Source organism: Semicossyphus pulcher, unplaced genomic scaffold (assembly GCF_022749685.1).
Source record: "Semicossyphus pulcher isolate SPU_LCO1_2020_fin unplaced genomic scaffold, fSemPul1.0.p SCAF_17, whole genome shotgun sequence".
NCBI lineage: Eukaryota > Metazoa > Chordata > Actinopteri > Labriformes > Labridae > Semicossyphus > Semicossyphus pulcher.
The window spans coordinates 26,705,691-26,731,389 of NW_027211681.1; the positions used below are offsets into that span (position 1 = coordinate 26,705,691).

Sequence of the window (25,699 nt, forward strand, 5' to 3'; positions counted from 1 at the left end):
ATAAATAATAGCTACAATAACAGCACATAGCATCGCTAGATGGTAAACAGCATTCTGTTTATGCACACGATTTGAATGCACGCTGTATAAACACATCTGCCTTATGTATTCAGTGTGGTTACATGTGTCTGAGCCTCGCTGTGTTTGCGTTCTTGTAATTACACATAGACTTGTATTTGTTTTTTTGGAGGGGGGGGGGGGTCTTCTGTCTGTGATTACAGGAGTCATGCAGACAGGAAATGCAGCGAGAGAGGAAAGAGATGCAACAAACTCGTGTTTCAACCACGAGGCCAAACACAGCAAAACACCGACAAACAATCACAGGATCAGAATTCACTTCCTGTTAGAATAAAAAGGCCTCTAAACCATCATCAGACAATCAAACTGTCCTCTGAAACCAGACGCATGTCTCCCTTTAAGGTTCTCTGAGTTTCATCTGATTTTTAATAAGAAGAATCCAGAATGTGTCTGATGTCTCCGTCTCCTCCTCCTCCCTCTGTAATCCTCCAGCTGCAGCGAGGTCAGAGTGCACGAGTACGAGCTGCTGAAATTTTTATTTAGCAGATGAAGACACCTATTATAAACCTCCCCCAACGCACTCATGCATGCATGTTTACACTCAAACACAAAGTCCCAAATGTGCCGCTGTGAGTGGAGGGAACACAGGGCAATTAAACGCAGGCGAAATGCACGCCGGCTGCTGCTTCTTGTGTCGTCATTTTACTGCCAGATTTTATTTCTTTAGGTTGCAGCGACAGCGAGCGTCCCTGCAGTGCCGGGCCTCTCTTATCAGTATGCCGTGTGCACTTCCTCTCTAAACATGGCCAAAGCTTTTGGGAGCCGTGAAGCTTCACTGATAAGATAACAGACAAAGCCTGCTCTCTTTAAGGAAGGCGTGAAATAGAAAAATGGGAGATCCGTCCCTGCGGAATAAGATGGAAATAATAGCGGGAGGAGGGAGATGAGAAATGAATTTTTAAGAGTCAGATGTGAAGCAGGAGGTTACACGGGAAGGAATTTAGCAAAGGAACAAAAGAACATATACGCGTTCATAAAGCTGCCACTTGTGGTGTGTGAGGTGAAGATGATCTGCAGAGCATATTTAAATACTTTGCCATGGCAACAGGCTCCGTGATTAGGGGCAAATAGGCAAAAGTGCTGCAGTACTTCAGATTGAGATGATACAAATTAAGGGAACTCTGCATGGTTGCCAAGGAGAGAAATAGGCGGAGGGGTTAAAGTCCAACCTAAACACACCTTAAAGCTATTTTAGTGACAGCAGAGCAGAGAGTGGGTGGGGGGAGGGGAGGACGGAGGAGGAGGGGGGGTTCCTGACAGCCGAGCTCCACAAATAATCGCTAGACCTGCCAAGATGTGTGATCAGAGTTCAAAATCCCTCCGTGTGTGTGTGTGTGTCTCATTGTTCTGTGGCTGCAGTGTTTCATGTCTCCCAGCGGCCCCTCACACCTCAGCTCGCTATAAAAACACACACAAAAGGAAAAAAATCACTTCCAGTCCAGTTGAGTTTCATGCAGTTTTTCTTTATTGTTCCTCCTCTGTGGATTCATTTCCATTTAAAAGCCCAAACACATTTTTTTTTTTTAGTTCGTGACATCATCATCTTGCAAACAAATTCATCAGAAACGAGCACAGTGACATTATGGCTTTGTGAGAACGACGGGCCTCAGGTTTCAGACGCTGTTTTCAGTGTTTAAAGGTGCCAGAACAGAGACGGAGCTCCGTGTGAAACGAACAACACGAGTGTGACAGAGGGTTCGTTCAGAAGGTCCCACGTTATCCAGCTTTCACTGAGCTCAACATTTCAAAGGACGTGTTCTGAGAGTGGAAGTTTACGTTTAGCTGAGCGCTTTGTCTGAATATTAAACTAGTCCTGACTTAAAATCGACTGTTTCAAACCAGATTCAAGTGGAACTCCTGATGAACAGAGAAACGGTTTAATGAGAGATGCACATGTCGGTTATTTATGACACCTGAGCCAGCTCCGTTTGCTGATGAGGACTAAGACGTGTTTGAAAGCTCTGAAAACTCATCAGCGGACTTTTAATGTTAGATTGTCTTTATCATATCGTGAACATTGTTTCACGATTAAACGTTGACGAAAAGGAAAATCAAGTTGTCTAAAAACTAGACTTAAACTTAAAAACCACATCACGTATGTTTCTGAGCAAACAGCATCAGGTCCGACTCCGAGGTTTGGAATAACATTTCACACTCAACTGATTTGTTTCTGCTGATTTTCATTCGTAATTTTGATTTTTTTTAACAACAACTTCAGCTCGTTAAATCAGAAAATGGTGTGCACCATTTTGTTTTGCGGGTTGAATGTGATGTGTCCCTGAAAACCTCTGAGCCAGGTTTTCTCATTTGGTGGGTGTGTCAGAGGATTTACCCGATCATCAGCGACGTGTATATAAACCTGTATATATAGCTGGACGACGCGTCTCCATCTGCTCCCATTGTACGAAATTGATGCCAAAACAGCCCTGTGATAGGCGCTGCCATCTTGCGATGGTAACGTCATTTGGAGCCAGAGTCTGCGCCGTAATCACTTCCGCTAACCAAAACACACACTTAACTTACCGAAAAAATAACAAGGATCCTGCTCGCCGGCGTGTTTAACAGCAGAACAGCTTCTTTGTGTCGGTCTGAGGTTAAAGTTCACAGGTATGGAAAGTTCAATGACTGTAGTGTTAGTGTTAGTTACGTCTCCTCTCGCCGTTCCTCCTCTACTCTGCTACTCAGGAACAGAACGCTGCAGGAGCCCCATTTGTCCACAGAGCTGTCAATCATGAGGCCACACCCCCTTTTTATAGCATCAAATAACTAATTAAAAGTAAACTTGTCATAAAAATGAACACTTGGACATAAATCAGCATGATAAGAACTAACTATAATGACAGAAACCATGTTTGAGAAAAATGTATTTGACGTGTATTTTGATTTTATAGTTTGACTCATGTCCCATCTGTTAACATGGAGGAGGCGGGGCTTATGAGCTATACTGCAGCCAGTCAGCAGGGGGCGACAGAGAGGGTTTGGCTTCACTTTTAGGGAGCTGTCATATTGGCTCTCTCTGATGTTTTTTTTTGGTAATCTAAGTGTGTGTTTTGGTTAGCTGAAGTGGCTACGGCGGCTCCATCCGTCAATCTCTACTGCGCAACTCTGGCTCCAACTGTCACCAGCACAAGATGGCCGCGCCCGCCTCAGGGCCTGTTTTGGCTTCAGATTTGTACAATGAGAGGTGGTGGAGACGCGTCGTCCATCTTTATAAACAGTCACTGGTACAGACTGGTGGAGTGCCGTTTTATTGGAGCCATTGTGTTTTTCAAAATAAAACTGTGACAGCGATAATGTGGGACCTGAACCGTTTCCTTTCCTGTCCTTCTGATTTTGAAAATCATAACATCTCCTGAATAAATTGTATTATTTTAAAAAAGGTAGTTACATGAATGTTTGAGATATTTGAAACGATTTGTTCTGCCTAAACTGAAAGCAGAAGCGGAGGCCTGCAGTGAGCGAAGGCAGCGAGTCGGTCGAGTCGTTAGTCATCCGGCTATAATCTCAGCAGAGTGTGATATATGTACCGGTCAACCAGTGTCATCCACCCACACGCTGCCTGTCTTACTTTCTTCATTAAGCAGAGAAAAGACTTTAAACAAACAGTGACACTTAGGGAAAAGTTCGTAAAAGAGTCAGGCAGTATTCAAAGTATTCAAAGCACAGTAGAAGAAGGTTTTTGTTCAGGCACTTGTTAAACTTCCTGTTTTGTTTTTTCCACTTCCTGTCGTTAACTTGTTGAACAGCAGTTACAGAGCCGTGAAATGCTCTTTCTTTATTGTCTCATATTGTCGAGATTACGGTAATGTGTTTAGGCTATTGTGTGTGTGTGCCGTTCATCAGGCGTGTGTGAAAGTGTGTGAGAGGTGAACACTGTGGAACAAATGAAAATAATGACACTGATTACATCTCCAGTCCTCGCATGTGTGTGTGCAGAGGAAGTGACACTAGTGAACATTTTTTGCTCAACACAGACTTTGCCTCTTAAAGTACATAGAAAAACAAACAACGTGACATTCAAGTTATGACTTAGAGAGAAACAACATGTGTGAAATAAAGAGTATAAACAGTCAGAGCCTCAATGAAAAGTTTCAGGACCATTTAAAGGCATCACGTCTCCTCTGATTGTTTGAAATCACTCCTAAAACAGAATATTCAGATGAAAATGACTTCCTGTGTTGTCTTTAAATATTCATGGTGGACGATCCACACAGGACAGAAACACGCTGGCATGTTCTTTCTGTGTATTAAAAATACATACACTACATTAGTCTGAACTTAAAGGAGTCGGGCATTTTAGAAAGACACTTTTTATGGATGATTTTATAGGTCAAAGAGGTTTCTAGCTTAGCTTAGCCTGCATACATTTGGGAAATGCTAGCATCGCTCAGGCTAATGTTAGAGAATTCCTGCCTTCCAACAAGAACATGTCAGTCTTTTCCTCATTATGTAAAACAATAGACACGAATACTTCTGACATACTGGGCAGCTTCCTGCAGGAACAGTGTGTGATTTAAAGATCACTGTCACTCATCTGCAGGCAGTTGCTAACCTATGAAGCAGACAAACTCTTGTTAAGTTTCTCTAGCATCCACCTGTGGTCCCTCTACCTATCAAACAGATTAATATCTGGCCTACTTAAGGTGGGGCCAACACCACCTTTATCTTATAAGGTGCAGGTTTAACCCTCCTGTCGTGTTCGTTTCTACCTTTACTTTGCTGTTCCCGGTCAAATTAAACCGGCCTGTTTAAACTGCTCTTACATGAAACCATCAAGCATCACCACATTTGATTTAATACCTTCTTAAGCTGTGAACAATGTCTCAGACTAGTGTTTGACATGAATAACTGCAGTGAATATACAAAGAACAGACACCGAAAATGTATTACAAAATCCATCAATGTTCCACTTCTGACAGGATCCGTCTCCGGCGTGTTCCGTCCGTGCCGCGTTTCTGATAACAACACACTAACAACAGTTCAGTTTGCACCTCCGAGGTTGATTATCTGCTCATCTGGAGATCATTCTGTGATTCTTCTACCACGGCTGAGTACACTACTTATTAAAAGTGTTCTTTTTCCAAGATTTCAGTGTGTTGTTGTTATGAAAACAGAAAAAAACGGGAGTGTGTACCGGTCTGTACATGGTGTTTTATTTTGAAATGACCTGATGCTGTATGTCTGACTTCCTGTTTGGAACGATCTGCTCTGTTCAGCTCGACGCATGCTTGAAGCATCTTTAGCGGAGCAGAGCGGAGAGACGCTTCTGGGACGCGCCGGAGACGGACCGCGGCGCGTGCTGAGGAATCACGAGCATTGACGTGAATGGGCGCGATCGGGAGTTCATGGCGCACAAGGAACGCGTTGGAGACGGATCCTTGTGGAATTTGAGGGTGAGACGTCCTCCTCTATCTCTGGTTCAACTTCAATCACGTCTTCACCTGGTTCAAAAATTGTTCAGTCATAATCGAACATAATCTAGTGTTACCCATTAATTTCCTTGGGCGGTCATTTTTGACCAGGAACACCACAGGTGTTACAAAGTTGACTAAACCACTCAAATATCAATGAAAGTGGTGATCAGGAATTTTATACGTTCAAATGCCTCGTGTGGAGGATATCATGAGGCAATCACAAACACAATATTGATTGATGAGTGATGAAAGTTGTAAATCGGTCAGATTTGACCGGAACACGACAGGAGGGTTAACGAACGTTCAGGCAGTTTGTAAACAAACAAGATGGCAGCCGCTGATATTGAACATTATGAATCTGCTTTCTCATCAGTGTTAGACAAACTGCATGGTAGTTCAGGTTACGTACAAATGGTAAGTGTGGGCAAATAAATCCTGTCATGCCAAATGTCCGTGTATTATATTGAAGTGGAGCTAAATTAACTGGACGTTGGACATAGTGACCTAGCCTAGCGGTCTACTGCAACATCGCATTTAGTTGACTGGTTTCATCTACGCCCCTTAATGAATAAAAAAAACAAAAAGCAATGAGAGAGATTTCAGTCTTTGCATTTACTAAACTTGGTCTGACCATACAAGGGAAGCCAACTGCAGTAGCCTAGCTTAGCTTAGCATACAGCCTGGAGGCAGAAAGAAGAGCCAGTTTACCTCATTACAGTCATTATGTTAAACTATGCTAAGCTAAGCTTATCACCTGCTGGCTGTCGCATCATGTTTAGTGTACATACATGAGACTGATTTAAATTCTAAGTCTCAGCAAATTCCATCTCGTGTCTGACAGACGTCATATTTTGGCAACAAACTATTTATATGTTCTTCTGATGATCTTTGATAATCGACACTTAAGAAGACTTCACAGGTCTCACAGGTACGTCATGTTTTTAAGATGTTCCATTATGAATTCAAGTTTGAGGCTCTTGAGCTCTCCACTCCTCCAACAGCTGAAGAATAAAACATGCTTTCTCTTTACAGTTTCTATTTGACTGATTATTGACCGTCAATAAAATGACCTTTATGCGAAGAACGGTGTGTCAGCAGAGAGAAACACCTTGCAGTAAGACTTTGTGTCTGAGGCTGAAGATGTTTGAATTCTGTTTTAGGGTGGATTTCCACAGATCACTCCATCATGGATGGAGACTCATCACAGTGAAACATGAACTCAGTCATAACATTTACAGACAGTGTTTAACACATGACGACTGCTGACGACCTGTTGTGTTAATATCAAACGGCAACATTTCAAGTTGAGATTTTTAAGGTGCGTTTTTAAAGGGTTCGGTGATCCCTCAGTGTTTTTTTAAGTGTGAAGGAACATGGGATCATTGAGATATTTACATCACGAAAAACAATCACAAAACACAACGTGGTTTTTGCCTGGTAATAACACAGCGTGTCGGAGACTGACGGATCGTTTCACCCACCTCAGCTAAAGGCAACAGTCAGCTCCGTTTAACAGTGTCTCTGCTCCGCTCCCAGAGCCAATTAAAAGGTGTGAGATGCCTCCGTCAGTCCGACTCTTCTCCATGTCGTTCGCTGTCAAATCGGTCAGTGGGGACGACATCAGCCCCCCAAACCACATCCTAAATTAATCGCACTCTGAGATAATCACATAACCGACAATTAACTCCCATTAAAACCCCACCGACCCACCCACCCACCCGACAGTACGACTACACACTCACACACACACGTGACACATCTACACACCAGTCTCATTACACAGACAGACGCTGATTCCCAGCAGGCACAACGCACGATGAAATACGTGTTAGTTATCACAATTCAAAGTTCCACAGTGATGCTTACACCTTTTTTTGTGTTGTTTGTTTTTTCTCATGAAGGGGTGGGGGGGGGGACTTTTTGGTGATATACACACGAACACTGAGAGTGACATCATCAATCGGGGACGTGAAAAGTAGAAAGAAACGAGAAAGGAGAGGTGAAGAAGGGCTCCATTTCAAAAACACACAAAAGAAAATGTGAAATCGTCTTAAAGCCTGGTTTTGGTAAAGCACGTTAAAGATTCCTGATAAAAATGACACGTTTTTTGCCTTTCCGATAACATTTCACGTTAAATAAGGTTCTTTTGTGTGTATTTTTGGACTGAAACCTTTAGATTCAGAGAGTCATCTGACACCGAGACTCTCTTTGTGCCTCTATGTGCCGACAAGCACCCAGCTTTTCTTCTTCTCTGAATGTAAAACCTGCTGGAAGGGGAATCTTGCTTTCAGGCTGAAATTGCACGTTATTATCAAATTGCACCTCCAAAACAGAAATTGCACTCATTACTGCAGCCTGTCACACTGCAGGCATTGCACTCCCCTCCCCTCCACACACCCCCCTCCAACCTCCCCTCTCATGTGGAACCACTGACTCTGGATCAGCTCCAGCCTGTTGGCACTGTGTGTTTGGCACTGAGGGAGGACGTGTCCACTGATCAGGGATCAGACTGAGCTGTAACGGCACTGAGTGAAAGAAAACAACAAAAGAAACTGCTCATGTTGACTGAAGCCAAGATTTACACCCTTCTGACGCTCTGCTAACTTATAGTAAACATTTTATTTTTAAATACTAGAGCACCAATCAGAGGCCACTTGTCAGAACAAATGCACCTTTTAACAGGAAGGCAGGAAACGCAGAAAACACTGATTCAGTCATTTAAGGTAAAAGATTTGATGCGAGAGAGTTAAAAAAAGAATGGAAAGAACGAGCTTAAAGATTTTTATGTAAATAAACGTCTGTTAAGTCTCTATCTCTGAATGAGGTAACACAACGGTGATTGAGCCTGTGGCCCACTCATGAAAGCCTTTGCATCTGCAGTATTACAGACTGGGTGTCTGTGGCAGCGCCCAGTTAGTGACGCATTTTCCATCAGCCAGCAGTGGTTGGTCTGCCAGAGAGGGTAGGCGGAGCAGTGAAGATCCAAAGAAGAAACAAACTCGACGCTCAGATGAAGCAAACAGTCTGAAAAGGAAAGCGACCGTCAGCCAGGAAAATCAAGAGTTACAACCGGAGCCGACCGTGGACGTCACACATGCAGCACTGTCTGGATATCTGGGAAGTGTGCGCCCGCAATGACCGTTTATCGCCACAGGTGGCGCCAAAGAGAACAAAACTGAGATCTTCGAGATTACAACTTTAATGTTAATTAAGTATAGGGAAAGGAGTTATTTTCTTGGTTACGTTAGAAAGCAGATTTTTTCTACCAAGAACCACCTGCTTAATTTCACTTGTTCATTTGCATTAAACCCATATTTACTTTATATATAAGACTGTTATTTGATCCTCTGTTTTACTTGGAAGCAATCTGCCAACTCAAATAACCTTAGTGATTAAAAAGTTCCTTCTTATCTTAAGTTTCCATGATTTCTAATTACACACATATATGTTGCCCTGTAAGTGCTTTAATTGCTAGAAGTACTTCTGTAGACACATTTGACATTTGCATGCTGAGCTGCCTTGTGCTGCATGTCTAGAGGACTCTCTGGGTTAAGGAAAAAATATTAATTATACAGCCCAAAATGTGAAATGATAACTTTGCCTCAAAGGCCTCCGCACCCTAAATTCAGAGAGGATTGTTAATTGGAAAGAATTAGTTGAAGGTGTACAAATTTCACAGGGTTTAGAACTGAATTAATTAAAACCAGATGACACAGTTCTTTCTGGAAAATGGCCGTCAACTTAGATATCATTTTACCAACATCACTGACCTTTAAGCAAAGTGTAACCTGTGGGTTTATTCTTTTAGCGACAGATCATCTCTGTTTGAACACTATCTGAATAATTCCCAACACATCCGCATCCCTGATTCCCAAATACCAACACTTTGTCACGGCCCCCCGTTTGGAGTCAGTTGGTTCTGAGGTTTAGAGAGTGTAGGCATGAGGACGACGAGTGACTGAGAACAGCCACACTGCAGCTCGTCTCATTTTCGGCTTGTAGCTGCAGGTTGTAAATGTTAATTAGGCTTCCTCTACAAAGTGTCAGGCTATAAAAGATAATTATAGATCAAAATTGATTCTTTGAGTTTTGTTTATATTTAACTTTGATTACCTGCAGATGTTGGAAACTTGCAAATTAGGAAACCTTAGTGGAATGATTAAAGGAATAAATCAGGGATCTGACTTATTTTAACTGATCGTGCCTTGGTGTTTGGATGTTCTTTAAAAGGTATAATCTCGAAGATTTTCATGTAAATAAATGTCTCTTAAGTGTGATTGAACTTATGGCCCACAGTATATAGTGTTATTTTGGGCTGTGGTGTCTATGGCGACATTTAGCGGAAGAAATCACAAGCAGCGCCCAGTTAGTGACGCTTTCTCCATCAGCCAGCAGTGGTTGGTCTGCCAGAGAGGGTAGGCGGAGCTAAGCGGCTGCTTTTCCGCTCTCTGCAAGTGTTGGGAGTAAACAGTAATCTACTATGGCTGAACAAACAAAGAAAAGATGGATGACTACAGATACAACTTCAACAAGAAGTGAAAATCCAAAGAAGAAGAAACAAACTCGACGCTCAGATGAAGCAAACAGTCTGAAAAGGAAAGCGACCGTCAGCCAGGAAAATCAAGAGTTACAACCGGAGCCGACCGTGGACGTCTGGTGATCTGGGACGATGCACCCACGATTGACCTTTTCATCACCATTATGTGTCGCCAAACAGAGCGAAACTGAGAACTTTGAGATTATATTTTAAACCTAAAACTCACAGAATCAGTGTTTCATGGAATCGCCCACATGCACTTTTGAGTTGAACAGAATTTAGCTGAGCCTGAAGCAGATTTAGCACCAGTGTGTTGAACGAACAGTTAATATGTGTTTGGCTTGGCTGATCCTGAATCAGTGGCTTTCTCATCTGATGCAAAAAAGAGAAATAGATACAGTAGACACACGCCAGCTCACAGGAGCCATTGAGTTGTACTCCAGAGAATACTGTCTGACAAAACTTCAAACCAAGATGATCCAGTCAAAAAAAGGATGACAATAGAAACCTTCAGTCGGAGAGAAGAGGGATGGGGGGATGATGGTCCTGGTGGGGGGGCACTGTGGGTGATGTAGTCCGATCACATGGCCAGAGCACGGGCCTTGGCGGCTGCTGCCTGCGCTCTCTGCACGGCTCCCTGGCTGTTCTCTCTCCTCATCAGCTGGCTGGTTTCAAACAGGCCCTCATGGCTGACACCGCCGCCCGGGCCTCCGTCCGAAAACGTCAAAACTCCTGGACCAGACAGACTCCCTGTTACATGTGTTCTAGTAACCAGACTTTGTCACCAGGCTAACAAACAAAACTACTTAATCTCAGTCGTAAAACCGGAGATATACTTGCTTTTTAACGTTGCGTTCGTGTACACAACCGGCTGCGTCATGAAGGTAATTGTTCACATACTTGTCTATGCACTGCGTGTGTTACTGGAGGACACCTCTAGAGGGCACACCAGGGAGCTCAGGCCGTAAGCACCTGCCGTATGTGCGGGATGTAAACAACAGACATGGAGACACTCGAGGAGGTTACTATGATGTTCAACACACCGTCAGCACCGTCCCGGTTCAGCAGCATGTCTCCAACATGTTCCTCCGTGCACAGATGTAACGGACTTGTTCCCATTTAGTTTTGCAGGTTTCCACGTCGACTTCTAAAACAGAACTTATCTTTCTGCAGCTGTTTGACAGACGTGTTTGTCTCTGTGCAGCGGCAACGACACATCGTACAGACGTGAGTAATTGAGGACTTGGTCTATCAGAACTTTCTGTTACTCCTGCTGCTGTGTTGACCCTGTCACATCCCCTCTGCCTCTACACTGCCCCTACTGCTCATGTGCAGACTGCATCTTGCGTTCGTGTAGCGTTCATTTTTGAGGACGTGCACAGCCGACGCTCCAAACAGACGGGGCAGCCATCATGTGCACGGAAACGCACAGTTAAAAGCAAGTATATGTCCACTACAAATATACAGTATATCTTTAATATGCATCTTCCAACATATTCTGTGATACTGAGCCATTAATGTGAACCAGCTGTGTCCTTTGGGCATGAAACATGTCTGCACATAAGTCCCTGTGAAATGACAAATTATTTTAACACTTCAGAGCTGAACGTCACATTTCCACCTAAATTATCCGGAACTACGATTCAGAGAACATGAAGTTTTCTTCGTTTCTCCAGCCGTATAAAAACCCACAAACATTAGGCAAACTGCTCTGTCAGGTATTCCAAATTGTCATCTTTGCACATCACTCTACAACAGGGGTGGTCAACCCTGCTCCTGGAGAGCTACCTGCCTGCATGGTTTAGGTTTTTCCGCACTCCATCACACCTGATTTGAATGATCTGCTCATTATCAACCAACTGAAGCTTCTCAGGGGATTGATAACGAGCAAAACATACAAATCAGGTGTGTTAGAGTTCGGTGAAACCTAAACCATGCAGGAAGGTAGCTCTCCAGGAGCAGGGTTGGCCACCCTTGCTCTACAATAACGAGAGAGTTCCTACAAAGGGACGGACAGGCTTTGTTTGTGCGACACCGCAGCAAGTCCTTAACATCAATTCTTTAAAGGGCCTGCAGTTTGTCGTTGGTCCATCTGTCCTATGTTATGTTCTGTAACTCTTCATATGTTAAATGAAGAACGTAGTCGACCAATCAGAAATGTTCAGCTTAAGCCCCACCCCAAAGTTGTACAGAGCAAGGAGTATTTGGGGGGCCGAATAATGTCCCTGGAACTGATTTCAGTCCCAGATCTCTGCGGTGATCCTACAAAGGTTCCTAGTCCCTTGGGCGAGTTCCTGCAGTGGAAACTAGGGATGCACGATATTGGATTTGTTGCCGATATCCGACATGCTAATATTTTCCAACCCTTTTTGCAGATTGCAGTTTTCAGTACCGATATATTCGGCAGATGTTTTTTTTCCACCTAATTGCAGAGAACATCGAGTCTCTGTAGTGGGATTGATATCATGCCTGCTCTTATTGTAGTGGCTCACTGGCAGATTCTTGAGATTAAATCTGTAGTGTTGAATGAATGAGATTTGGCTCCTCCTCACATGACCGAAGCTGAGCGCAACCTTTCTGTCTGTTTGGGAAACTTTGCCACACCGCAGACATCTTGCACCCTTCTTCACACTTGACGGAAATGGCGTGGAGCAGGCAGCGTGCGCACACACTCGAGTTAATGTCGTAGCATTACGTCAAGCTTTTTTAGGGAATCATCGAGCATTTAGGCAGAATTAAAGCTTTGTTTTATCGGTGGAAAATATCGGCAGAAAGTCACTTTCAAACCATAATGTGCAGATACCGATAATGTGCCGATAATGTCGTGCATCCCCAGTGGAAACGTAGCTTTAGAGGTGCTAGTAGATTGATTTTCGTTACTCTTTGACAGAGACTACCTCACTGACCTCGTCTCTAGCCTTGATGCTAAGCTAACAGCTACATTTTTGAGGCCTACATATGGGAGTGGTGTTGATTTTCTCCTTTAACTCTGCTAGAGAGCAAATGATATATTTAGTGAAAAATATTTCTTGTATGCAAAATAAGAGAATGTGTTGTGGACACGTTAAAAAGAAATTCTGCCGGCAACAGATGTAGATGTTGGAAGCTGCGTGAGTAGACTCAATATGAACCTGAGCAATCCATCAATTAAAGTCGAGTCAGATTAATAAACAATCTGGATCCAACCCTGAACAAATAAATGAGCTTCGTCAGAGCAACAGTGTTCAGCAATGTGTTCTTTGAACTTAAAACTTCAGCAGGATTTGATGTTAAACTGTGATTTGTGCTGCACATCCAAAGGAAGATGTTTGTTTGTCATGCAGGAGGAATCATTCTTTCCATCTTCAGGGAGGTTTTAGTTTAATGTATAAACTCTGTTTGAAGCTTGTTTTGTCTGTTTTTACCAGAAAGGTCAGAAACTTTGCCCCCCTGCTGTGTGATCTCTGTCAACATCTTTTCTTATTTTCAGTTTTTAGAAACATATCTGATATGACTGTTTATCTGAGAGTCTTTCTTTATGTTTCACAACCTCAATCTTCGGTGTGAGTCCTTGTTCCCTTCATATAAAGGCTGAGGGTTAACTGTTACCTGGGTTAATGTTTCACTAAAACAGACATTAAACACATTTAGGAATGGAGCCTCTCCTTAAAAACACCTCTGGGCCGGCTCTGTTTCCAGGTTGTCACAACTCAGGAAACTGAAGGAATCTGTGCGTCCCACCTCTATTTTTACAGGCACAAAAATGAGCTGGGTGTCACACAGAGACACATTGTTCTGCAGCCTTCAAATAAAAACGTGTTGATTACCTCCAGAGACTCAGAGCGCAGGCACGCAGGGGGCTTCAGACGAAACAATTAACACGTTGCACTGTTTAATATAATCAAAAAGTGTTTAAATTGTTTCGGAGCAAAGAAAGAGAGAGAAGAATCCAGCAGTGGAAAAATGTGAGGCTGAAAACAGTAACTCAGAACTCCTACATGAAACGTCCCCTTGCTTTGTGAGAAGTCACACACAATTAGAAAAGCAAACAACTGAGAAACAAACAAAGCTAAACAAAACTAAATTATTACTAAATAAACTTCGAAGCCTCTGATGTTGTAGTTCAGATACAACGTGAAGAACGGAGCTTTAGCTGCACCTGCACGCAGATGTCTGTTAATAGAGATGATTAAAGAGATAAATAGTTGTTGTGTTCCTTGTGTTCGCCCCTTTTGCTCTCCACACGGACTGTTTTTTCCTGCATACACCAAAGCCTGCTGAAACGTGATTGGTCAGTACTCGGACTACAAACGCACTACAGTCTGAAACAAGAAGACGTCCGATACCAAAATCCGGCACGGGGCTCAGAGCATATTTAGCCTGACCACTTTAATCTCAGATTTTTCTATATTTTTCTGGGAACACTACTCTCCTCCTCCAGCTCCGTGCAATGGCCCTGATATGCCATCATAAAATAGAGATTAGCAGTTAGCATACACACATTAGCTAAGACTAAAAGCTCTGAATGCCATGCTAAATGATGCCGTATTAGTACATAACTAAACTCCTGACGCACACGCCGTCTAAAACAGATCATCAACAGCTCACACAAAACTCTTGCAGTCAATCACACACAACCTCTGTTTTGTTCTAAGAACGTCCTGAGGATGTTACGTGCGATGTTCTGGTAATGTTTTGAGGTTACTGGACGTTTTTATTTGGTTCCCAGAGAGTTCCTTTCAATAGCAGGAGAACGTTCTCTGAAAACATCTTCAGAAAGTTGCAGTGAGAATGTTCAAATCCCATTTCAGGAACGTTTTATAAATCATGTTCTGATAGTTCAGGCCGTACTAACGTCCTGAAAACGTCTTTGAATATTAGACTAAAACGTTTCGTAGACCTTGTAGAACGTAGAACTTGTAGGTAATGTTAGCCGATGTTAGTGATGGGAACGTCCCCTGCTAGCTGGAACACTACACCCTCGGTTGCAATAATCACTCGCCGCTGTTATAAATAACTCTCAGATGGGGCTAATGTTTGGATGTGACTAAAACAGTAGCTGTCGTGTTCACAGAATTGAGTTCAAACCCAACCTCAGGAAAGTTTCAAGAACTTAGTTAACAATATTTCTCATCTAGATTGATCCTATTATGTGCACAGTAGGACCCTAAATTACACAGTTAGAAGGGGATTTGGGTTTCTAGTGGCTTTAAGAAATTATCTTTCCCCATGTGTTATCCTCCGTTAAAAGTTTCTGTTTCTTTTGAAAGTTTCAATGACAGCCTGACATATTTCCTGCATAACTGCATTCAAAGATTACGAACACAAAAGCTGTCTTAAAACTAAGAACGTTCTGCTTCACTTGTGCCCCGCTGAGGAGAGCGTTTTGAGTACTGAAGTCTTACCGTATCCGTCCACACATCCGCTTTTGAACTCGCCCTCAAACCTCATCCCGTCAAAGCGAGTGAAGACGCCGGCGCCTTGAAATTTGCCCTGGACAAATTCACCTTCATACCTGCAGGAACATTCACATAAAAACACATGAACAAGCAGAGAAGGAGCTCACAGAACGCGACAAGAAAGCCTCCTAATTAAAAATAATTTAATAGCGCTGAGGGGAGTGGGAGGAAGGACGCTTTTCAAAAGCACCAGGAATGCTTTTATTTACCGTAAATTAGGTTTTGCAGATAAACTGTGGCAAAGTTTGTCTTGAATGTCTGAAATGTATGTATAGAAAGGACAAAGAACTATTTGACATCCTTTAAAAATGCCCCAGGTAACACAGAATGGAAAGGCAGCAGGAAAATGTAGGAGAGTTTAAAGGTCGGTTTTGGGGAATGTTTTAAAGATAAAGCCATTTTTATGAGATGGGGAGACGTGCCTGTTCTGTGGTCCTGTTTGAGAGTGTGCACACTTTAAAAAGAGTGAAGAATATCACCTTTTTTACACACACTGCATGAATACAACGCGATCCCTTCAATGTCAAACTCAGCCAGTAACTAGGGAAACTTAAGACTGCAAACACAAAACGGAAGCACCTTCTTGCTTCACGATATTTAACTGAGACACATAACAAATAATTAAAAGCCAAATAGTATAAGTATAAATACATTTCTCTTATATCACCTAAAGGTTGAATCTTTTGTGTCCCACTGCCGCAGTTTCAAACATTTCAAGTCCGTTTGATACATAATGCTCTGCTGCGTTTTCATTTAACACCTTAAAAAACACACCTTAGTGTTTCCAAAGCCCTTGAAGAACTAATTAAAAACGGGCCACGTTTTGCTCTTAAATATCGCCAGATGTACTTGAACATTTCACCTCGGCTGAACAGAGAAGAGCAGACTTCTGTAAACTGAAGCAACCGAATCTGAATCGCAGAATAAATATTTTCCGTCTCCATCAGGGTCACAGAGTCCGTCCTTTTATCAAATCTTTTCTGATACATGAATGTATACACGTCTTTAAAACTCTCTAAAATGACAAGCAGCCACAGAGAACTCGTGTTACCAACGGAGAAGTTAGAAGGACTTTCTAACCTCAAACTTTCTGCAGATCAGCGTGCGGTTTGTTCAATCTGCAGAGTTTCTGTGCTTCTTTGTTTATTTCTAAACTCTTGTGACTTTTTGAGGCTCATGAACTAAATGTTCGGATTCTGCACCGGCTTGTTTCATTACATTTTAGGATACAGGACAGACTGGAGGCTGACTGAGCTCCCGTTTAACCAGCGTCCTGTTTGGGACATCTTCAACCTGAGTCACAGACCTTCTCAGTATACTGCCTGTTTGTGACCAAACTGAGCTGAAAAGTACATCACAGTTACTCAACTTATTGTTTCAATAATCAATTAATCTGAATTTATCAAAGAAAAATAATAAACATTCTCCGTCTCCAGCTTCTAAAATGTGAGAATTTCTTGACTGTCATTTTATGTTGGTTATAAACTGCGATTCCAACTGAACAACATTTTTTGAGATGTTTAAGATGTTAGCTTTGGCTTCTGGACATTGTAATAAGTGTATTTTTACATATTAATAACAAAGATCAATAGAACAATCAATAATTAAAGTAATCCTTGGATAATGCTACAAAAAGGTCAAAGGTCAGGTGCGCAGGAAGTGAAGCACTGACCTGGAGCCGTCGGGGAAGACCAGCACCCCACAGCCGTTAAAGAGTCCGTTCTCGAACTGTCCGGTGTAACACGTCCCGTCGCTGAAGGTCAGTTGACCCAGGCCGTGACGCAGACCTGCAGCAGCAAACACACACACACCTGAGTCAGGTGATTTACAGCTAATCATTTAAAGACACATAACAGAGTACTTTGATTTAAACTGCTCAGGTGACAGGTAACAATAAAAACATTAAAAACATTGAGAGAGAGTTTCAGAGATTTAAAAATACATTTGAGTAAAACACAACATGGACATCAAGATGAAGGGAAATTGTTTGATAATGTTACACAAATCACAGAAGATCGAGCACTTAAGCAGTTCACCCCCGGAAAAAGTCCCTGTCAGTCAAAGCTGGTGTTCTCTGTCATCGATAGAAGCAATCATATCTGAAATTGGCGCCATAGCTGTGGAGAAAGTTGTACAAACAGCTCGTGGTTTCGCCCTTTCTACAGTCCTACAACACCCAGCATGCATTGCACCCCTCCCTCTTAAAGGAACGGCCCACGAGAGACGCTGGAGTGAAATACTACAGTTTTCTCTGCAGGCAACGGCTCAGAGCGGGACAGAATCTGAAATGATACGAGACATGACATCGGAGGCGAGCATCCTAGATTGAGGAAGTGTAGTTTAGCGAGCTCCCTAATGAAAAATGCATCATCAGGTTTTCCAGGGCCCACTGGAGAAGCGGATAGTGTCCTCCAAAGGCACAGAGCAAAACTGCGTTAGTTTCTACCATAATGGCATTAGCTCCCCATAATAGCATGATAGGAACTGGCGAACTGGCCCTTTAAGATATGCAACTTCTTGGTTCAACAAACTTGTGGTCTATATTAGAGCGGCTGAATGAATTGCAATTTCATGGTTATCACAATTTCCAACAGTTAGTTCTGACCAAGTAATCTGACTGGACAAGAGACATTCCATGAGTGCTGATATAGAGAACAGCATCGCCGGGACTTTTCACTCTGTGTATCACTCCGCCTCGGTGTTCTGACTACTTTTCATTAACATCACAGCAGACCGAGCTGGTACCTCTGAATCACACAGCAGACTCTGAATTCACGGGTCGATCATAAATTAAAACACAGATAAATGTAGCTACATGATTAAAAAACAGCTGATCTGTGGCTGATCAACAAAAATCTACTTTCAGTTAAGTTGTGTTGAGTTGAGTTGGTGGAGAAAAAGTCATCTGTTGTTTCTTATTACTGTTTACCACGGCCTGCAGCCTCGTGTCTGCGAGCGAATCACAAAAAAAAACTGCTCTTTGGATTTATTTTATTTATATGTTTTCATGTATTTATATTTATGTTTCAAACGTGTAAAACAAGCAGAGCAGCAGGCAGACGTAGAAATTAAGAATTATAGCTAACATGCACAATGTTTTAATTTATCAGAGGTACATTAGGTTGTAATACGTGCACACTGACATGAAAGAAAAATACACAATTTTATTCTAATCTTGTGACTGTTAAACAAACATCTATGAGCCAGGGTTGTAATTTACCCCGCACTGATGAGTATCCTGCAAATGATGTTGAGTAATGGACAAAAAGAAATTTGAGTCCAGGAGGTTTCTGTCATATTTGGAGATATTCCCTCCACATGTTCCTGAGATATCAGAATGTGATGGACATACAGACAAACTGAAAACATAATGCCTCTGTCCAGGGCTGTTTTATAACATCACAATTAGCCACAGAAACGTGTCCAGAAATGCCACCAGAGGAGCAGCTACAGCATCATATTGTGAATGTTGGACCGCTTTCTAAGCTGCTGTGTTTCAGCAGCTTGGATGACCTATTACCGTCAGCTGTGGTGACAATTAAGGACATGTTGACAAGCGGTAATACCACACCCCAGGCTTCAACACATCCCCTCAGAAATGTTGGTCATATCACAGCTCATGATGTTACATGATTCAGACTTAGTCCTGTACGCCGCAATAAAGATTTCATGAGACTTACATGACTGTGGTGCTGATTTTTGTCTTTGGAACGAAGAAGCTAATTTATGCAAATAATTAAGAAGGCAAGTATGTCATTATTTTAACAGTTTGGGTGCTAAAACACAAAATGTTCCCACAGAGGTGAGACCTAATTTCTCCTTCAATTCTTCTAGTAATTTCCAGGATCAGCAGCATGGCAGCAGAAGGAGACGGGGAGGGGAAAGAGGAGAAGTGAGCATTCCTTCTTCCTTGCCAGCGTCTATTAGCAGGCCCAGCGGGAATTAGGAGAATAACTGGATGTGAGGCACAGTTGGACACGGGCTCGAGGAGGTCCTGGGTTCCTCGTAGCAGCTGTAAGCGAGGAATAGGATTTACTGTGAGCTCGCCAAGTGGCATGAAACTAGTGCAGGGGAGAGAGGTGAGGAAGATCTGGGAGCAGCGGATTGGGATTTACAGGAGGGGGAGGAGGGTGGCTTGGCAGGGGGTGAGGTAAGGGTGAGCCCAGCGAGTGTTGTCCCTTTGCTCCCAGCTAATGGCAAAGTAAATTAGGCAGTCCATCTGTCAGGGCTGCTTAAAGTGCTGCTCTCTGCCTAATCTCAGCAGGGTTTTCACGGGAGATTTGGAGATGAGATTTGGCCCAAACTAAATCTGGAGCTCTGCATTCCATTTTCAGAGTCTCTTGCTTCCTCTCAAACATCCTGCATCCATATGTGCAGATGTGTACGTGTGTGTGTGTGTCTGTGTGTGTGTGTGTGTGTGTGTGTGTGTGCACGAGCCTGACTCGATTAAGTATATATGGGTATAAAAAAAGAGGGCCAACAGGGGCTTAAATCCAAACTCCTCAGCCTGCGGGGGGGCTCTGAGAAGCGAGTGAGAGCGCCCGAGGCGGGAATTTCACAGACTGGCCACTGAAATATGCAAAGTGTCAAAAAGGCCGCAGTCCTCTGGCCAGAAACGGCAACAGCAACATCTCCCATCGAGCATCAGAGGAGTGGCAAAAAGGAACAGTTTAAGGACTTCACATCGACAGACTTTGTTAATGCCAAACTGGGACGTAGTTACAGTGCAGTGGTACATTATCGAGGCATTGCATGTAAGTATATACAAAAGACTATACTATATCTACAGAATTCACACCTTAAAAGTATACCAGAATAAACAATAAATATAATAATGTAAATCTGTACAAAATCTATAGAATAACCATTATAAAAAATGTATTACAATGCACTCTAAACAACGTGTGTAAGGGTGCAAACGGTTTACTTTAACTAAAGTATTTATTCTTAACTAAAGAAACATTTAATGCTAACGGTTTACTTTGTACTGAAGGGAAATTTAAGCTAATAGTTTACTTTAACTAAAGAAACATTTAAGCTAACAGTTTACTTTCAACTAGAGACATTGAAGCCAACTTTTTGTTACTGTAGGAACATGTAAGACAGCTGCTTACTTTTTACTGAAGGAGTTTTTCACCTAACAGTTTACTTTTTACAGAAGGGACATTTAAGCTAACTGTTTGTTACTGTAGAGACATTTAAGCAAGCGGTTTACATTTGACTGTAGGGACAGATTATCAGTGGACCGCTTCAGTAAGGGACCGTCATTTCCTCTCCGTCTCTTCAGATTTGATCCCTCCAGACTCTAATCTGTTGCTCAGCTTCTTTGTAACGCCTCTCTCCAATCTCGTGTCGGGTCACGGTCTCCGGCTAATTACGGTTTAGCTGAATTTGTCCGGCTTTTATGTCAATCAATAGCGGTAATGCATAGATGTTAAACGACTGCATGGGCAGAGTACAGTAGTAAATGGCCTCTGCTGCTACAGTGGATGTACCCGCCTGACTTCCTGTAACCCGATAGCCCCCAGTGCCTGTCTTCAACCAAGCGCTCCTCTGAATTATTCATGTGACACCATAGACCTCTGTCCGACACACACCTACATGTTTGTGTGCAAACAGTCGCCTTTCACGCATGGACGCAGAGACGCGATGCACGACACGCATCAGTCTGTGTTCATGACAACACCTCCAAACACACACTCACACACAATTATTACAGCTGCTTTAATTCAGCTTTTCCTGTTATAAAAATCAACATTAAGTGTTTTCACATAATTATGTCTTAGGAAGAGTGCTACTAAATATATTCCCAGGAGTGTGTTCATTCTCTTTACTCGTGGAGTTGTAAAAGGTAGTGAGGGATACTTCATTAAAAAGTTATTAACAGCAGCTAAAACAAGCAATTCACGAGTGAATGTGTGAAGAGGGAGCCATTCAAAGGCAATTATATCCAGATATGGTCAAACAAATGTTTCTCATGATAAAGATTTACATAATCAAATTAAAAGAAGCACAATCAGAAGTAAACCTGGCGAAAGGAGTCTTGTTCAAGATTAAATACAGCAAAACTTATAGAAACTGTACTTCAGATTTCAGGATATTTTTTTTTTGTCTGAAACATTAAACTGTATCTTTGCCTTCTTCAGAGCAACTGTTCAGCCATCCAGCATGTGGGAAGACAGGTGAAGCAGTGGGAAGAGCCACAAACCACAATTGGGGTGGCAGAAGGAGAGCTCAAAAAACGTCCCAACACTGAGTTTTTATTTTCAGAAAATTAAGATGTCTTTCCTGAAGTGTTTTTTTTTGGCCTCACCAAACAGTATATTTGGATATTCGTCCCTGGTGTCAAAAGGTTACCTCATTTTTCTTATCAGATCACAAGATCATCAACAGATGAACTTTGGCCGCCTCTCATGGAACTCGAGGTGTTCAAATATCCATTCTTCTCCCATGCACTTCATGACCTTTCTTATATTTTGGCTGAAAAGTTCAGATGAAGGTCATGTGCCAAAATCGAAAGCTTTAGAGCAGCTACTAAATGGACCGTATGTATGGAGATGGAAGATTTTGATCTTTCAAAGCTTTTGTAATTTAAATTCATGATTCTTTGACAAAGGGGTGAAACTCTATCTGCTGACAGACCATGTGATATGCTTAAAGGCTGCAGAACAGCAACTACAGCTGTATCAAATGTCAAAAGGATATTTCAACTTCAGCTTTTACGCATAAATTGCACTATATATATATATATATAAAGTGTATTATTAAAATATGATTGCAAGTTCCAGAACTTTGAATATGAATGTGGCAAAAAATCCACACAACACAGAGAAATACTGTCAGAGAAAAAAAGCCAGCACAGAGCGACATCAGCTCTGTTAGTGGACTAATTTCATCACTTAGAAACGTCTGTGCTAAAAAAAAAAGCAAACACGGCTGTGCGCTAAAACCTGAGCTTATCAGAGCTCGTCACAGCCAAACCAGTTTAACAGTTTCTCCCTAACCGTGCAGAGACCATATGTTTCTCCTGCAGACTCACGCTGCTTTGGTGCCAAACTTTTGTTCTTTGTTTAACCTTGCCCTAAAGGTTGTCAGCGTGTTTTTGTCAAACTGAAAATACTGGTTTAGGTAGTGTGATATCCTGTCTCAGCGGGCGCTCTGGCACCAGATGGTGTGTGTGTGTGCATGTGTGTACATTTTTCTGTAGTAACTGGCTTCATTTTGACACCTTTTTCTGCCTATCAGATGCAATCTGTGCAAGTGCAGGTCCATTTAAAAGACAGCTAGTTAGGCTGTGACTCATTGTGCACCTACTTTCTTGTTAGCCTCCATTCTGACAGGAAAACTTTGGTCATACCTTTAAGCTGCTGCAGATAGCTTTCTTTTAGCAGTATCTGTGTTTAATGATATTTCTATGATCCCTTTATAAGAGGGGTTTGGTCCCTAAATCAAGTGTAAACCACTCCGTCTCCTCCTTCGGCTGCACTCTGATTTCCCCCCCAAAAAGCTGCATGTACGTGAAAACAACAGATTATCGTTAGGAGGCATGTATAAGTCCAAAAGTCCACTATTTCAGTATATGGCCAGATATAATAGCTGATAATAGTGGTGCAAACTCCACTACAACAGTGCATCTGAAACTAGTGGCATACATATCACACTGATTACACCGTGCATCAACCTCAGAAAGCAGACTGTGGGTGACACATTTTCAATCTTTGTAGATACATATGCTGCTCTCTTGCATCTATAACTTAAACTTAGCCCTGTGGGGTTGTCTTCAGAACAAACTTAAGTTGTGTTTGCAGCCAGTGTTAGTCACACAAAACAAACAGTGTGTAGCCTTGAGGTGTTGAATTTTCTTCCTCATAAAACATTTACAAATCAAGGTTTCTTAAAAGTTTGAAATTTGCATTTATTGTATCCTCGGGCCTGGAGTCTATCTGACCAGATTTTTATCGCTGAAGTAAACTCTATCGCGTCTACAAACGCTGCAATAAAACAAAAATAATGTAGTATGGATGCAGCCTAAGCTGCTCCACTGTAGATACGCAGAAGTTGTTTTCTGTTACTGAATTTTAATGCTACCAACAACGCAACCAGTAATGTTTAACAGAACTAAAAATCTTTTGTTTGATGCACACATTTTTTCTTTTACATCCTGGTATAACTGACATTTCCCTAACTTTTTACTCTCTTACTTTTGGTGTTCTACCTTCGTCAGAGACCCACAGATTCAAGCCAACAGATTCTGACAAGAAATGTGTTGTCCTTGTGACTGACGGTGTTGGAGTCAACAGAAGAACAAGATTTAAGAGGAGACCAACAGAGGTGAGATATTTTCACAATTATGTGACAATTAGCAAAACTTATTTTTGAGCATTTGTTCTAATTATTCATACAGACCAAAATGTGTACAAAATGTTTGGGAAAGCACATCCTGCTCTCCAAAAGAGTCACACTGGCAGTGGTTGCACCAACCTGAAACCTGAATATGACCACATAAGTTTCTGATTGTTCTTACTGCATTAAAGAGTGTGGCTGCCTCACATGCATTATTGTCTTAACCACGTTATAATAACACTTGTGTTGTGCGTGCATGCAAATGGAGTCAGTCACAGAGGTTGGACAGCTGAGTGAGTGGGTCAGACTTGCCTTCTTTCCATTCGCCGTGGTACTCCTCACCATTGGAGTAGCTGAAGGAACCTCGTGTCAGGGTCATGGGTTCTGCTGGAACACACACAAGACACACAGAAACCATTAGAACTCACTAATGTGTCCACCTGTCAAAATTGACTAATGTAGCTTTGATCTTACCCTTGCTTAAAATGTGCTATGCTACTTAATTGCTTAACGGATATTAAGTTACATTAGTAGCTTTGCAACATGTAGCCTTTTTCTGCTCCCAAACCCTGTAGCATTTGACATTGCTAACACTAGACATGCCATAATAAGTCAAAGTACAGCTGCTGGAATTTACCAACCCAGGGGCGAAAAGCACAGCAGCTTTTCAAAGCAGAACAGCATATTCTGATCGTGGATACATGCAAACTTACAAGATACCAACACTGCGTATTTTGAGATGAAAGGAAACGTTTCATAGTTCTAAGAACAGTTGGAGGAGCCCGCCCCTTTTTTTGTTTCTGAACTGGGGACAATCATAGTACTTAAAACATCATTACGAGGTGTAATAGTTTAAAAAAAATAGATCCAAACTTTGACTGACAGTGACATCTAAATGTGCACCTCTATTATTATCACAAAACACTCAACAATTAAATAAAGCTCACGTACTTCCTGGGACACCACAGAACTGCCTAATGTGTGAACTTACGCAGAAAACAATGGGTGCAACTGATTTAATGAAGTATAAGCAACGGGTGTGTGTTGGCATTCATACCCTTTAATATTAGTGGGTGATCTGAATGTAAAGAGGGGAGTACACCTTTTTTAGACTGTAAATTGTAGTACGAGAGCCTGGTACGAGGCAGATAATGTATATAAAGCCTACATTATTTCATGCTAATGTGCTATTAAAACAGTGCTTTACTTCGGGATCCTCCAACCAAATGCACTAATGATCTTTTGGAAATCTAGCTATTGTCTGACACTGGAGGCAGGGGTATTTTAAAAATTAATTTAGGTGCTTATTTGAGGTAAGAGATCTCTAAGAAGTCTAACATTTTGCATTTCCATTTTTTTCTCAAATACATAGCCGTTTGTTAAACACAGTGTTTACAGTGGTTCTCCCGGGGACATCCTCTCCTTTCTCTTATTTATAGACTGACTGCCACCGACAGCAGCATCAAAGAAACATTTAGGCTTCATTATAATAAAGGAGACATCTAAGGCCCGTTTATTAGGCTGAATAATTGCTCGAATGCCATCAGGCACACTGTCAGATTAGACGGGAGGAGGAGTGTGTATCCCTCCATCTAATGTTGCCACAGTAACGGCGCCCAAATCCCTTTCATCCTGCCGGCATGACGCTGTCAGCCACCCAAACACACACACATACACACCGTTAGCAGGCCTGGAGGAAAGAAATAAACGTTTTACCTGTTTTATTAAAGAGCAACACAGTCCTTTGTCTCTACATCACTGAAAACAAAGCGGCAGATGGAGGATTTCTGCTCCTCTCAGCGACTATTTCGCCTTTTCCGTAGCTTGCTAGTTTCCTGGCTGAGCTAACAGCGTCTCTAAAGGAACCGCGATCTGATTGGCTGCCATGC

General features: G+C 42.2%; 1 protein-coding gene across 1 annotated transcript; it reads right to left on the reverse strand.

The window, feature by feature from the left end:
• Positions 1–10,609: 10,609 nt before the first annotated feature.
• Positions 10,610–25,614, reverse strand: LOC138595336 (MORN repeat-containing protein 4-like). Its single transcript, XM_069666706.1, has 5 exons — positions 25,527–25,614; positions 24,123–24,197; positions 17,140–17,254; positions 15,414–15,523; positions 10,610–10,761 (listed from the first exon to the last, which is right to left on the reverse strand). Exons 2-5 carry the CDS (start codon positions 24,187–24,189, stop codon positions 10,610–10,612), a joined length of 444 nt encoding a protein of 147 aa, XP_069522807.1. The 5' UTR covers positions 24,190–24,197; positions 25,527–25,614.
• Between the last annotated feature and the right edge of the window lie 85 nt (positions 25,615–25,699).